Below are 13,879 nucleotides of genomic sequence, written 5' to 3'. Positions count from 1 at the left end.
AGCTGACATTTTGGGTCGAGACCCTTCTTCAGAAATTGGGGAGCGGAAGAAGATTCTGAAATAAATAGGGAGAGAGGGGGAGGCGGATAGAAGTTGGATAAAGGAGAAGATAGGTGGAGAGGAGACAGACAGGTCAAAGAGGCAGGGGTGGAGCCAGTAAAGGTGAGTGTAGGTGGGGAGTTAGGGAGGGGATAGGTCAGTCCAGACAAGCTTCAAAATCTCCCCTCCCCCGACCGCATCCCAACACCAGCTTGGCCCCGCCTCGCTAACCTGTCCTTCCTCCCACCTATCCCCTCCTCCCACCTCAAGCCCCACCCCCAACTCCTACCTACTAGCCTCATCCCGCCCCCTTGACCTGTCCGTCCTCCCTGGACTGACCTATCCCCCCCCCAACTCCCCACCTACACTCACCTTTACTGGCTCCACCCCCGCCTCTTTCACCTGTCTGTCTCCTCTCCACCTATCTCCTCCTTTATCCATCTTCTATCCGCCTCCCCCTCTCTCCCTATTTATTTCAGAATCCTATTCCCCTCCCCCATTTCTGAAGAAGGGTCTAGACCCGAAACGTCAGCTTTCCTGCTCCTCTGATGCTGCTTGGCCTGCTGTGTTCATCCAGCTCTACACCTTGTTATCTCAGATTCTCCAGCATCTGCAGTTCCTACTATCTCTGGGCATGGGTATAAATTTGTTGTAATTTTTACTAGAAGATTATGAAAACATGATTTCCCGCACAAATCAAAAAGGAAACCCATTGTTTTTCCAGTGTTTTTGAGGTGTAAGTCAATGTCTACCCAAATATAATATGATGCATCTTTGGTTTCTCAATTGCTGTACACATCATAGCTAACTCATGCACTTACCTTGCAAAGTTACATTGGAAGTAATGTCTTTGCCTTGGAGGTATTTTTCTGTGGCAAGGGCATGAACAAATGTTCTATTGATTCCAGTGTACACCATTGAGATAGATTCTACCAACTGTTTACTATCCAAAGCTTTTAACCGAACCCGGAACCCAGCACTCACATACGTATGGGCATTCTATAGAGGAGAAATTGGGAGACAGTAACAGGAATGTAACAAGTTGCTTACGTAGAAAGAGTATAAACCATCAGAGATGCGCACAGCTGATAAAACAGACCATCTCCTTTCAACAAAAGCAATACCCAGATAATGTACCTAAACCAGGGTGGCTGGAAGTTAACTTAATTTACAAAGCAAAAGAAAAAGATCCTCAATCCACTGCTTCTTGAGGCTAACACAAATCCATTACATCAGTCAATATGAACAAATGACACTGTTTTTAGAAGGATTGTAAGGTTAAGGCGAAGTTTTGGGTTTATAGGGCTGAATCGTATACTTTTTTGGCCGGGTGCAAGTTACCTTGAGCTTTTTGGAGGTGTTTTTACTACATTGCCCAGTGTGTTTTCTCACTGTATCTTACCAAATGCACCTCATTAACTTCCTATCCCACTCTATCGTACCCATGATGTCCAATTCCAGTCCCATCTGACCACCTGCCCTTCCCAGAACAACCCACGACTCAGCAGACATACGCTGAAAGATGGGTGTCCCTTGCTTCTGTGCCATCTTAGAGAGGCATCTGTGCACTTAGACAAATACTGGCAATCTGGCACCTCACCAGCAATGTCGTAGCACAGCAGCCACAAAGCTATGTGGACAACAGCACATAGCTGACATGAATGATATTCCATCGCATGTATCACTCCATTCACTGCAGTTTATCTGGCCCTAGGTACATCCTGGATGGACACACTCTCCGAGTCCCTGTAACTGTTTCCCCAACGTCCAGTGGTCACATCTTGTCATTGTCCAACAGGGGAACATCACATGCAGGACAGCATTCCAGCAAGACCAAACATGAGTTTTTATTGACAGCTAGGGAAAGGGACCACAAAGAAAACTAATACAGGCTGCAGTTGACACCTATGATATGAACCAAATGCTGGCATCTTGTCCTTAACAGTCCATGATGATCTTCTGCACCCAGTTCACATCTACAGAAACCGAGCGTCAACGAGATCCTGTCTGTCTTGTAGGTACAAATGCAGCTGAACTCTATCCTTCACAAGGAAAGCTCGCTTTGTCCCAAGGTCCTCCTCCTTCACCATGGAGATGATATGGAGGTGCTGGTGTTGGATTGAGATGGACAAAATCAGAAGCCGCACGACACCCGGTTATAGTCCAATAGGTTTATTTGAAATCACAAGCTTTCAGAGCGTAACACCTTCATCAGGTGAAGTGAGAGAGGAGCACACAGAACACAGAATTTATGGGCAGAGAGAGATCAAGGGCAGAGAAATCAAAAGATCATACAAATGGTGTGAGTGGAATGTCAAATAATAAGTCTCTGCAGGTGATCCGAAGTGTCAGATGATGTGAGTAAAGTATCATCAGCTGAATAACAAGCAAAGGGATAACCTATAATTCAATTAAATAAGGCAGAGAAATAATTACAAAAAATTAAAAATAAGGTGATGCTGGAGATAAATGACTGGAATAACATGATAGCTATAAGAGCCACATGCCGAGGGTCTAACCAATGTAATAAGTAATTCAAAACTGTACAACCTAATTAAGGTAGAGAGATAATTACAATTTATCAAGGTGATGGTGTCAAAACAGGACAGTAAGGAAGACTTTACAGATACGGAACACTGTGGCGGGGTCACATGTAGCGCGACATGAACCCAAGATCACAGTTGAGGCCGTCCTCATGGGTACGGAACTCTGTTATCAGTCTCTGCTCGGTGATTCTGTGTTGTTCTTAAAGGCTGCCTTGGAGGACTCTTACCCGAAGATTGGAGGCTGAATGTCCTTGACCGCTAAAGTGTTCCCCAATTGGGAGGGAACATTCCTGTTTGGTGATTGTTGTGCGGCGTCCATTCATCCGTTGTCGTAGTGTCTGCATGGTCTCGCCAATACACCACGTGTCGGGGCATCCTTGCCTGCAGTGTATTAGCCAAATCTCATGAGTATCTGCTGTGTACGTGGTGGGTAGTGTTCCCACGTGTGACGGTAGTATCCATGTCGATGATCTGACATGTCTTGCAGAGGTTGCCATGTCAGGGTTGTGTGGTGTTGCGGTCGATGTTCCTCCTGAAGCTTGCATAGTTTGCTGCGAACGATGGTCTGTTTAAGGTTCAGCGGTTGATTGAAGGTGAGGTTTCTTCCCCAAACCCCAAGATGTCAGCAGCAAGCCCAATGAGACAGCCAACAAACTGGAACAATCGAGAGATCCGCAGTGCAGCGACCAAAGAAGAAAGAGTTGAATTGGACCCCTCCAGAAGGTTGCTGCCCCAGCCTGACCTGTATGCTCATGTTGTCTGAAGATGTGCTAATGCCAGATTCATCAGCTGCACTCACAAGGTAATGCAGAATGTCACTCAAGCACAACGCTAATGGCCTGCTAATTTTATCCTCTGATCTTCTAGGGCTTCACAAGTAGCAGACTAAGACTATACTACCAAAGATTGAGACTTAGGCTCCAGCTGCCAACCAAATTTATTAAACAATAAAAGAAAAGTTAAACAGTAGTGACACACTATAGCTATTTGAACTTAAATGTAACTAGTTAGAATCAGTAGATAGCAATAAACAATACTGCATCACAATACAATGTACATGAAATGAAGATGATTGTGAGCTTAAGGACATAATCGTGTCTGAACTTCCAATACAATATTAAAAAGTGTTGCATTGTCAGGGTGTATAATGTATTAGATATGCCCATGTAGGGGAGGATTGGATACTGGACTAGATCCTGTCATGAAAATGACCATTTTAACATGATATGGGATTCTTTTCATAAAAGGGGTTACTAACAGGAGGAAGTCTTACTGTTGCATTACAGGTCAAAAATCCCTTGTGTAGACTGGTTAAGGGATCAGTCATAAGCAACAGGAATTCTGTTTTGAATTAAATACATGCTTGACTAAATTTTACATGTCTTTCCAATGCAGAGGAGACAGGTGATGGGTGATCTTGAACAATATACAGACTATGTACTGTGACAGTACTATGGCTTTAAGAGATGTATTTGGTCCTGGATTTTTTTTGTGAACAAAGGTTGAAACAGAGGTGACAATCAGTCTGCTCCAAAGCCCATAAAGTAAGCTGCTTGTGAGGCCTTGCGTTTTTTTTCTCAGGTTGGAACAATAGAAGCAGCCTGAATGGGAAGGGTCAAGCTCCCACAGAGCCAGGATTTTTAGTTTTAGTTTTCAGTAGCAATTGCTGAAGCCTTGAAGCTGGATGTGGAAGCTGTTTTCTTCTCTCTCTGTTATCGCTAAAAGCTGGCGGTTCTCCAGCTAGAATTGCACGTGAGACAATCTATTTTACTGAATTTGCCTTTGCCAAGGGTGTGTTTATGGGATGTTACCATATTAGAACAATTACTGTTCAGTAGTTAAATAATCTCTTATTCTGTTAAGTTTTCCAATAAAATTGTTATTCCAATTCTTTCCTTTGTAGCATGTTAACTATAGTGTATGAATAAAGTGTGTTTTGCTTCAAGACCGCTAGTTTGACCAATTGAATGACGCCTGGCACTTGACTTTAAAATAAGAAAAAGTTAGAGTCTAGGTTATCTCCTTACTATATTTTGAGGGGGGTTTGGTCTGGTCCATAGCAGTACAAATCCAAATTCCTAACAAGCATAATTTCTCCTTTATTACTGTAGACTGCAGAGAAATTTCCCTCACAATCTCCAGGAGCATTCAATGGGATTGAACTTTCTATTACAAAAATTGTCAAACTTGACAATGTCAAGTCAGCCTGGTCCTAAAGAAAATCCAGATCTACCCTCCAATTAATAACCTATCATTAATCTCAGTATCAATTTTACAGGAAGGAAACAATCTGAATCTGTTAGCATGCATGTATAGTCCTTTTAATTTTCAAGATCCTTTATCTTCAACACCAAGTATCGGTATTATGCTATTCAGAAAAGGTAAAACCATTGTAATCAGTTTCTAACACATTTTACTAAGTATCAGCTAAGTGTCAATTTCAGAGAGTTTCATGGTAGGTTTCTCTCCACGAGCTTGAACATTTTGTCTCCTGCAATTCTCGGCAGCTCATCATATTATGTATATAGAACCTCTTCGTGGCACCCAACTCATGCTGTTGCATGGTAATCAATGGCAGATGTATCTATGCTGCTGGGACCATCTGGGATTCCCGGTGCCTTCAAAAGCCCAGCCACATACCAGGTCAAACCCTGCTCCCCATCGCCAGGGCACATAGTGGGAGGGGATAAATAAGAAAAGCTTCTCAGGACACATAAGTGGTACGCGTAACACTTCACTGCAAATACAACCTCACATTATTAACATCATCATCATGCCTGATCACCTGTCATTGTAACTGCACCTACAACAATCATGCCATACAGGCTCCCTGTCTCTAGGGCAATATGGTCTTAGAATTCTGCCTCAGGGAGTGTTACTTTTCTCCTAATGCCCTGTGCAGTTTAACATCTTTGCATTATTCAATGCGGGAACATTACATAAGGAAAGCCCCTGTCTCCTCCAGCCATCCTTGTAAGTCATTCAGCCCTTGAAGTGAAGCTGGTATCTGTGGGCTATCAAGGCTATGGCATAGTGGCAGTCACCAGATTACCTGGCGCAATATAAGAACGTAAGAACTAGGAGCAGGAGTAGGCCATCTGGCCATCTGGCCCCTCAAACCTGCCCCACCATTTAATAAGATCATGGCTGATCTTTTTGAGACTCAGCTCCACTTACCCACCCACTCACCATAACCCTTAATTCCTTTACTGTTCAAAAATTTATCTAGCCTTGCCTTAAAAGTTGAAGTCACCCATGACTACAACCCTGTGACTTATGCACCTTTCCAGTATCTGCCTCCCAATCCGCTCCTCAGCGGATTCAGCAAGGTAGCTTCAACCGCTTCACTGGGCAGGGAATTCCACAGATTCACAACCCCTTGGGTGAAGAAGTTTCTCCTGACCTCAGTCCTACATATGCTTCCCTTTATTTTGAGGCGATGCCCTCTAGTCCTAGTTTCACCTGCTGGCGGAAAAAACCTCCCTGCCTCCACCTTATCTATTCCCTTCATAATCTTATATATTTCTATAAGATCTCCCGTCATTCTTCTGCATTCCAATGAGTATAATCCCAGCCTACTCAGTCTCTCCTCATAATCCAACCCTCTCAACTCTGGAATCAACTGAGTGAATCTCCTCTGCACCCCCTCCAGTGTTAGTATATCTCTTCTCAAGTAAGGAGACCAAAACTGCACCCAGTACTCCAGGTGTGGCCTCACCAGGATCCTATACAGCTGCAGCATAGCCTCCCTGTTTTTAAACTCCATCCCTCTAGCAATGGCAAACAAAATTCCATTTGCCTTTTTAATTACCTGCTGCACCTGCAATCCCACCTTCAGCGATTCATGCACAAGGACACCCAAGTCCCTCTGCACAGCAGCGTGCTGCAATTTTTTACCATTTAAAACATAGTCCATTTTGCTGTTATTCCTACCAAAATGGATGACCTCACACTTATCAACATTGTATGCCATCTGCCAGGCCTGCTCTCAATGTGACAAGTGCACAGTCAACAGCACCCTGCATCTGGACAAAGCCAGCTCTGTTGGCAATGCTGCTGCCCATGCTGCAGCATGGATCTCTTCATCAGGAAATAAGATGAGGCAGCGTAATCTGGCACAAACTGCACCAGTTACAACTTCAACGTATTTGTGGGTGATTGTGGACGATCAAGAGATCCCACGCAGATATCCGGTGGAACTCTGGAAACAGCCAGTTACACTAAAACTGAGCACAATTGTCACCTTGACAGGCACTGGGGCAGGATGGCCACTCACTCCTTTGCGCTGTAGGTCCTGCTCTGGTAGCTGGCAATATTCTGTGACAGTGTCTAGGACATCCTCAGTCTGCACCAATACTGCACCTCACTCACTGCAGGAAATGGTATCAAGGACAATAGCTTCTGGGTCTCCTGTAGCTCCTGTGCATTCTGAGGAGACCTTCAGCTGTGACTTCTTCATGAAGTGACTGTTGAGCAGCTGCTGGTCCTGGACTTGCTTGAGCATCTGCTCTTGCTCAGTTTCTGTGCTTCCGCAGTGACAATAACCCCTGCTGTGGCTGGGTCATTGGTCATGCTTCCAACGAATCAAGTGGGAACTATCAGAAACAGAACAGATTCTTAGTAATGTGAACAGTCGGTATTCCTATCACTCACAAATGACAGTTTTCTGAGTCTTCCATACATTGGGATATGGAGGACTCTGGCTAGGAAAGCCTGGAATATCTCTGCATAGATCTTTGACATAGAGGACTATATTCCGTGGAATACCATGTTGAGAAAATACAGTAGGAGACAATGAGTGCATTGAAGTTAGAGAAACTTTGACCCTTACCCCCACATTACCCAAGAAAGGCAGCTATAAGAGCACATTGGCAAGTATCTACAGTTAGATGTGGCTTTTTCAACCGAGGAGACCTTGGGTTGTCTTTGTGAATTGTAGCCTGGAGCCTTTAATGTCATGCATGATTATCTTTAATTCACAGAGACAACTATGATCAATCTGTAATGACCATTGATGCAATCAAGATTGCTTGTGACCAAGATTTGTATCCCACATCATTGGACACTACACGGTCTTCACATGCAAGGTACTATGATTACAGATGTCTTTAATCTGTACTGTTTGAATATCCGATTATTGAATATTAATGTAATTTCCCCTTGAAGTTGCTCACATCACTCACAAGAACAGCCGTCTTGATCAAGATGGGTAAAACACTTAATCTGCCCACTCTGGGTGTGGTGACAGCCATTTTCCATACCCATTGTGCATTTATGATTTGAATCAGGATGATTACCCTTAGCATATTAACAGGCTGAGCCTACTCTAAGGGACACACTCTAAACCGTCATGTTCCTTTCTCTTATATTTCCTGTCAACCCCATCAGTGCTGGGCTTCCACTCAACTCTCTTTAACATCTTCATCTCCCATTATTACCCCCTGAGCCCTGGCCCTACAGATTGGATATGCCAACCATTATGCTGGCGTTGCTCCCCTCACATGGTCAGGGTCGCTGCCCATGGAGCTTAACTTGAGATGTAGGGGAATGCTGACCAAACTGGAGGTCCGAAGGAGCAAGCAATGAGCTGAAGGTGTCAGGTACCTGCTCCGATTTTCCTGTTGCTATCAAGTTTTTCCCTGGTGCATAGCAAAGTGGGAAATTGCATATAAACAAATGAAGTAAGATGAAGACGTATTCTAAAGACATGAAAATAGGTCTTTCATTGCTCACTAGTGAGATTCTCATCATGCCGTTCAAATTTTCGTTTCAGGATCAGATTTTCTTTTCCCTCTCTCTTTCAGGACCTGAGAAAATTCAGCCCAAGAAAATGGAGTAAGATTTTAAAGCTGGAAGAAGACTCAGTTTCTGGCATACTGTGGCTCGTAGAGTCATAGTGTTGTACAGCATGGAAGCAGACCCTTCGGTCCAATTCGCCCATGCCGATCAGATATCCTAAATTAATATAGTCCCATTTGCCAGTATTTGGCCCATATCCCTCTAAACCCTTCCCATTCATATACTGACCCAGATGCCTTTTAAATGCTGTAATTGTACCAGCCTCCACCACTTCCTCTGGCAGCTTATTCCATACACACACCACCCTCTGAGTGAAAAAATTGCGCCTTAGGTCCTTTTTATATCTTTCCCTTTTCAACTTAAACCTATGCCCTCTGGTTTTGGACTCCCTACCCTCAGAAAAAGACCTTGAATATTCACCCCATCTATGCCCCTCATGATTTTACAAACCTCTATAAAGTCACTCCTCAGCCTCTCCAAGGAAAACAGCCTCAGCTTATTCAGCCTCTGCCTATAGCTCAAACCCTCCAACCCCAGCAACATCCTTGTAAATCTTTTCTGTACCCTTTCAAATTTAACAACATCCTTCCTATAGCAGGGAGGCCAGAATTTCACTCAAATATATCTCCCTTGAATTCATTCCTGTCCAACGCTACTTCGGTTATTCTGTAGTTAGAACCAATTAGCTAGAAAAATTCTACTTACCTGCATTCGGGGCATAATCTTAAAGCTGTTCATCTTTTCAGACTCTGCCAGCTTTGGAATTTCCACACATAAAAGAACCTTTACAGAATGAGCAGAAGTTCACAAATTATGTTCTTAATTTTTTTGGTAGAATCTCTGTCCCTTGGCTTTACATTATAGTTATAACAACTAACTGATTGGAATGTGAATCAATGATATGTAAATTAATTGTAAAAGTAAAGTTTCAATTGACCATAGAAACTATAGGGCTATTCTCTCATTAGAGAAACTACTGGTAGTGGTTTAACCTGAGAGTCACCAGGCCTCAGCCAAGGGGAGAGGTTGACAAGGCAGGACCTTCATAGTGACCTCAGTTGCTGTGCGAATTGAACCCACACTGTTGGTCCCATTCTGCCTCACACACCAGCTGTCCAGCCGACTCAGCTAAACAGAATTAAATTCATTAAAGTGAGAATAAGAAAAGCAGAGAAAAATACCAACATTTCTCAGCCCATTTTCGCATGGATAGATCTCCTGAGTACCTCCTTCTGGAGGTGTATCCAAGAACAGCAGTAGGTTATCTGATCCTTTGAACCTACTCTACCGTTCAATGAAAACAAAAACAAAAGGGTTCATTTTCTACTTCAGCTACACCTTCCCATACTCTCCTCATATCCACTGAGTGACTTAAAGGCGATACAGGCCATAAGAAATAGGTACATAAGTTGGCCAATCAGCTGTTTGAGCCTGTTCCACCATTCAATAGGATCATGGCTGATCTGACATTCCTCATGCCCACTTTCCTATGTCTTCCTGTAAGCCTTGTTTCTGCTACTATCAAGAATCAATATATCTCAGCCTTAAATATACATAAGGACTCTGTCTCCTTTCTGCAGCTTTCTGTGGCAAGGGATGTGTAAGACTCACAACCCTCTGGGAGAAGAAATTCCTACTCATTTCAGTCTTAAACTGGCGCCCCTTAATTCTGAGACTATGTCCTCTGATCCTAGACTCTCCCATGAGGGGAAACATCCTCTCAGAATTTACCCTTTATTCCTCTAAATTCCAATGAGTAGAGTCCCAACTTATTTATCCAATCTGTTTCCAGTATACAAAAATCCGTCTATCTGAGTTGAATCAGTCTTACAATTGAGCAGACAGGGCTCTCTGGGTGGATAATTCCAAAGATTCACAACTCCCATGAGTGAACAAATATTTTCTCATCTGAGTGCTAAATGACCAATGCCTTGAGATTGGTGGTTGTAGACTGCAACAGCTTCTCTGCATCTACCCATTCAAAAAGTTTCAGAATTTCATATTTCCTACAGATCACCACTAATTGTTCTGAACTCTAAGGAACACAGGCTAAGATTTTTCTTAAAAGGGAAATCAATGCATCCCAGGGACAGAATTCCCTCCCCACAACAAGTCTGGAATGAATGTGAGGGACCCACAAAAATGTGGCACTGGAGAGCACATCAGATTCAGAATGCTGGTCCTGGTAGTAATAAATACCAGGACAGGGGGAGGACAGAAGAGGAACCTGCTCTTGTCTGAATCTACTCAATTAACATGGTCAGTAAGACAGTACCAACAATGTTGTTCCATTGTTTAAGAAACATAGCAAAGACGAGCCAGGGAACTACAGGCCAGTGAGCCTGACATCAGTGGTAGGCAATTATTGGAGAGGATACCGAGGGATAGGATCAATCAACATTTGGATAGTCAGGTCTGATTAGGGATAGTCAGCATGGATTTGTGTGCGGGAAGTCATGTCTGACAAATCTTGAGTTTTTCAAAGTGGTAGCCAAGAGGATGGATGAGGGCAGTCAATGTTGTCTATATGGACTTTAGTAAGGCCTTTGACAAGGTCCCATACGGGAGGCTAGTCATGAAAGTTAGGTCACATGGAATCCAGGGAGAGCTAGCTAATTGGATTCAAAATTGGCTCGTCGGTAGGAAGCAGTAGGTGAAGGTTGAAGGTTATTTCTTGGACTGGAGGCCTGTGACAAGTGGTGTGCCACAGGGGTCGGTGCTGGGACCTTTGTTATTTGTTACTTACATAAATGAACTGAATGTGAATGTACAAGGCATGATTAGTAAGTTTGTGGATGACACAAAATTAGGAGGTACCATTGATAGCGAAGAAGGTTATCAGGGATCATGATCAGATGGGGAAGTGGGCTGAGGATTGGCTAATGCAATAAGTGTGAGGTGTTGCACTTTAGAAAGTCAAACCAAGGTAGGACTTATACAGTAAATGGTAAGGTCCTGAGGAGTGTTGTTTAAGATGAGAGGGGTAAGATTTATGAACGATCTGAGGGGCAACTTCTTCACGCAGAGAGTGGTGCGTATATGGAATAGGCTGTCGGAGAAAGTGGCTGAGACAGGTACAATAGCAACATTTAAAAAACATTTGGACAGGTACATGGATGAGAAGGGTTTAGAGGGATATGGACCAAATGTGGGCAATTAGAATTAGCTGAGTGGGCATTATGGTCAGCATAGACCAGTTTGGGCCGAAGGGCCTGTTTGCATGCTGTATTACTCTACAACTCTATTTGAACTTAAAGGGACAGATAGATTATCCATGGCTTCAGAAACAGATTGACTGAAGGAAGGTGGGTGTGCAGAGCCAGTCATGGGTGCTGCAGGACGTCACTAATGGCAGGAAAAATAGACACTGAGTGTTTATGGCCTTGAGTGGGGTTGGCATCCCATACACATAGCAGAGTCAAAAGAATAAGGGCAAGCCTTCCGAGGCCAATTCAGAGGTTAGCTGCACTGAAGAAAGACTCCAGCTGTTAAATGGATCCTGGCTGTTAGATTCCAAGCCCAACAAGTAGCAACAGGCATTAGGAGGTCACTGGAGAAGACAGGCAGGTAGGCCGGCAATGGAAATCAAACCCTCAATGCAGGCATACCTGGAATTGAATGACTAGGGCCTTGGGAGACTCTGACGTTTTAGACAGATGGTGCCTTCTCGTTCTTAGGCAGTCCCTCTGAATCGAGGATTACTTGCTGCCAACTCTGGTTCAATGGGTTCTGAGTTTGCTGATAAATCCACTGCATGATCTCTTGCTTCCCTATGGTGCAGTGGAAGGCTTCAGCACAAACTTTAGCTTGCTCCCTCAGTACAATACGTGATGGCTGCTGTGGGAATTTAAAGCAATCCCAAATGTCATCTGAGCCATCTCCATTCCAGTCCACTGGACTGGAATTAGTGACTCCAACGAAACCTGTGTCAATACCATTTAAAGGCTTACCCACATGAAACTCTAAATTTCAATCAGCTTCACTCCAGAAGTGGCTTTCTAACCTGATAATTAATCCAGCTCCTGTTTCCATCCCTTGGCAAAAATTCACTGTAAGCATCTAAAGTAAAATCACAGGCAGTTTGCTTGCAAATTCCTATTGCAGCTGCCTCATGCAAGACCGTCATTTCAACAACGACTCGACTCCAAAAATCTACTCCTATGCTCTTACAATGAGCTGCCAAAACTAGTGCATGTCAAGGCAGACTGTAAACATAAAACAAAGCAACGAACTGCAAATGCTGGAGATCTAAAAAATCAGAAAATGAAATTGCTGGAGAAACTCAGCAGATTTGGCAGTATCTGTGGAGAGAAAACAGAGTTAACATTTGGGCTCTAAATTTCAATAATTATTTGCTTCAGATTTTCAACCTACTTCAACATTTAAAGATCTTCATCCATAACTTTTAAAATGTTTGGTTAAGAATTGACTGGGAAAGTAACCAAAGTTATAACTTACAAAAATCCTTAATCAGGTCACAAAAAACATACCTTTCCTTTCATGTTGACATTGAGAAACTGCACTGGGGTGTAAGTGCTCAATTCTGCAATATCTGCAACAGTCACTTTAGCACCAGCAACTTCAAAGGCTACAAATACATCAGACTCAAATTCACGGTGTTTCCACTTCATCATCAAATTTCCAGCCCATCCACCAGCCTATTAAAGAAAATACAAAACTTGCACACATAAATCTCAGATAACAGCAACTGTCCTGGGCCACATGCATTACCAACAATGCTTGCCACTCAGTGCCTGACTCAAAATTGCAAGGCTAGATCAAATTGATTTCTTAAGCTTTCCAGGATGAATTTTGGTCAACAGCTTATTGACCATGAACCATGAATTCTAGGCAACAATTTTAGAAACAGTAGGCTGAATTTTCCTGTGTTTACTTGTGTGAGATTCAAAGTATCTAGTCTGCCATTGTCCATGACGGCTTTTCTGAGCAACCTTCCACTCTTCATCTCATTAAACTTGCAGTTGTTCCCTTCAGGGTCCTTCTCATAGAATCATGCAGCTGGAGAAGTAGAAGTGCTCACTACTGGCAGGACGTCACGATATTTATGCTATTGGTGCCATATTCAAAACCCAGTTGCACCCATTAAATGCCCATCAGACTGAGATCCTGCACTGTTACCCAAAGGAAATGGTCCAGAAAGGCACAAAGCTCCTTGCTTTGCTAACAGGGACCGGAATGGATGGGGTGGTGGAGGAAAGATCAGTGCTTCTTCCTACTGACCAGCAAAAGAGGCCATTCTACCAGACTAAACCAGCCTGAGTACAGATAGCAACACAGGTCAGTGCAGAGTCCCAGTGAAATGCACAGCACTGAAGGGAAAAGGTAAATGATCTTCTGTGTTCTGTAAGACACTTTCAGGGTCAGCGTTCACATTAACTCTGCCGTTAAACACTCATCTTACAATAGATTACAATACTCAATATTGTATAAATCATGCCCAGTCAACAGTTCCCACTCATTTCATCCTCTCAAAC

At 43.4% G+C, this 13,879-nt stretch overlaps 1 protein-coding gene across 1 annotated transcript in view; it reads right to left on the bottom strand.

The window, feature by feature from the left end:
• The window catches only part of LOC109930681 (xanthine dehydrogenase-like), a 95,383-nt gene that overhangs the window by 58,683 nt on the left and 22,821 nt on the right, over window positions 1-13,879 (bottom strand). Inside the window, exons 5-7 of the mRNA XM_048593777.1 lie at window positions 12,875-13,042; window positions 9,090-9,167; window positions 861-1,038 (exon numbers count right to left, since the gene is read on the bottom strand). Of these exons, the coding sequence (XP_048449734.1) occupies window positions 861-1,038; window positions 9,090-9,167; window positions 12,875-13,042 (424 nt within the window). The remainder of the gene's footprint in view (window positions 1-860; window positions 1,039-9,089; window positions 9,168-12,874; window positions 13,043-13,879) is intronic.

This window comes from Rhincodon typus, chromosome 3 (assembly GCF_021869965.1).
Source record: "Rhincodon typus isolate 14 chromosome 3, sRhiTyp1.1, whole genome shotgun sequence".
In the NCBI taxonomy this organism is placed as follows: domain Eukaryota; kingdom Metazoa; phylum Chordata; class Chondrichthyes; order Orectolobiformes; family Rhincodontidae; genus Rhincodon; species Rhincodon typus.
Note: the sequence above shows the minus strand (reverse complement) of the source record. Positions and strands in the feature narration are given on the sequence as shown.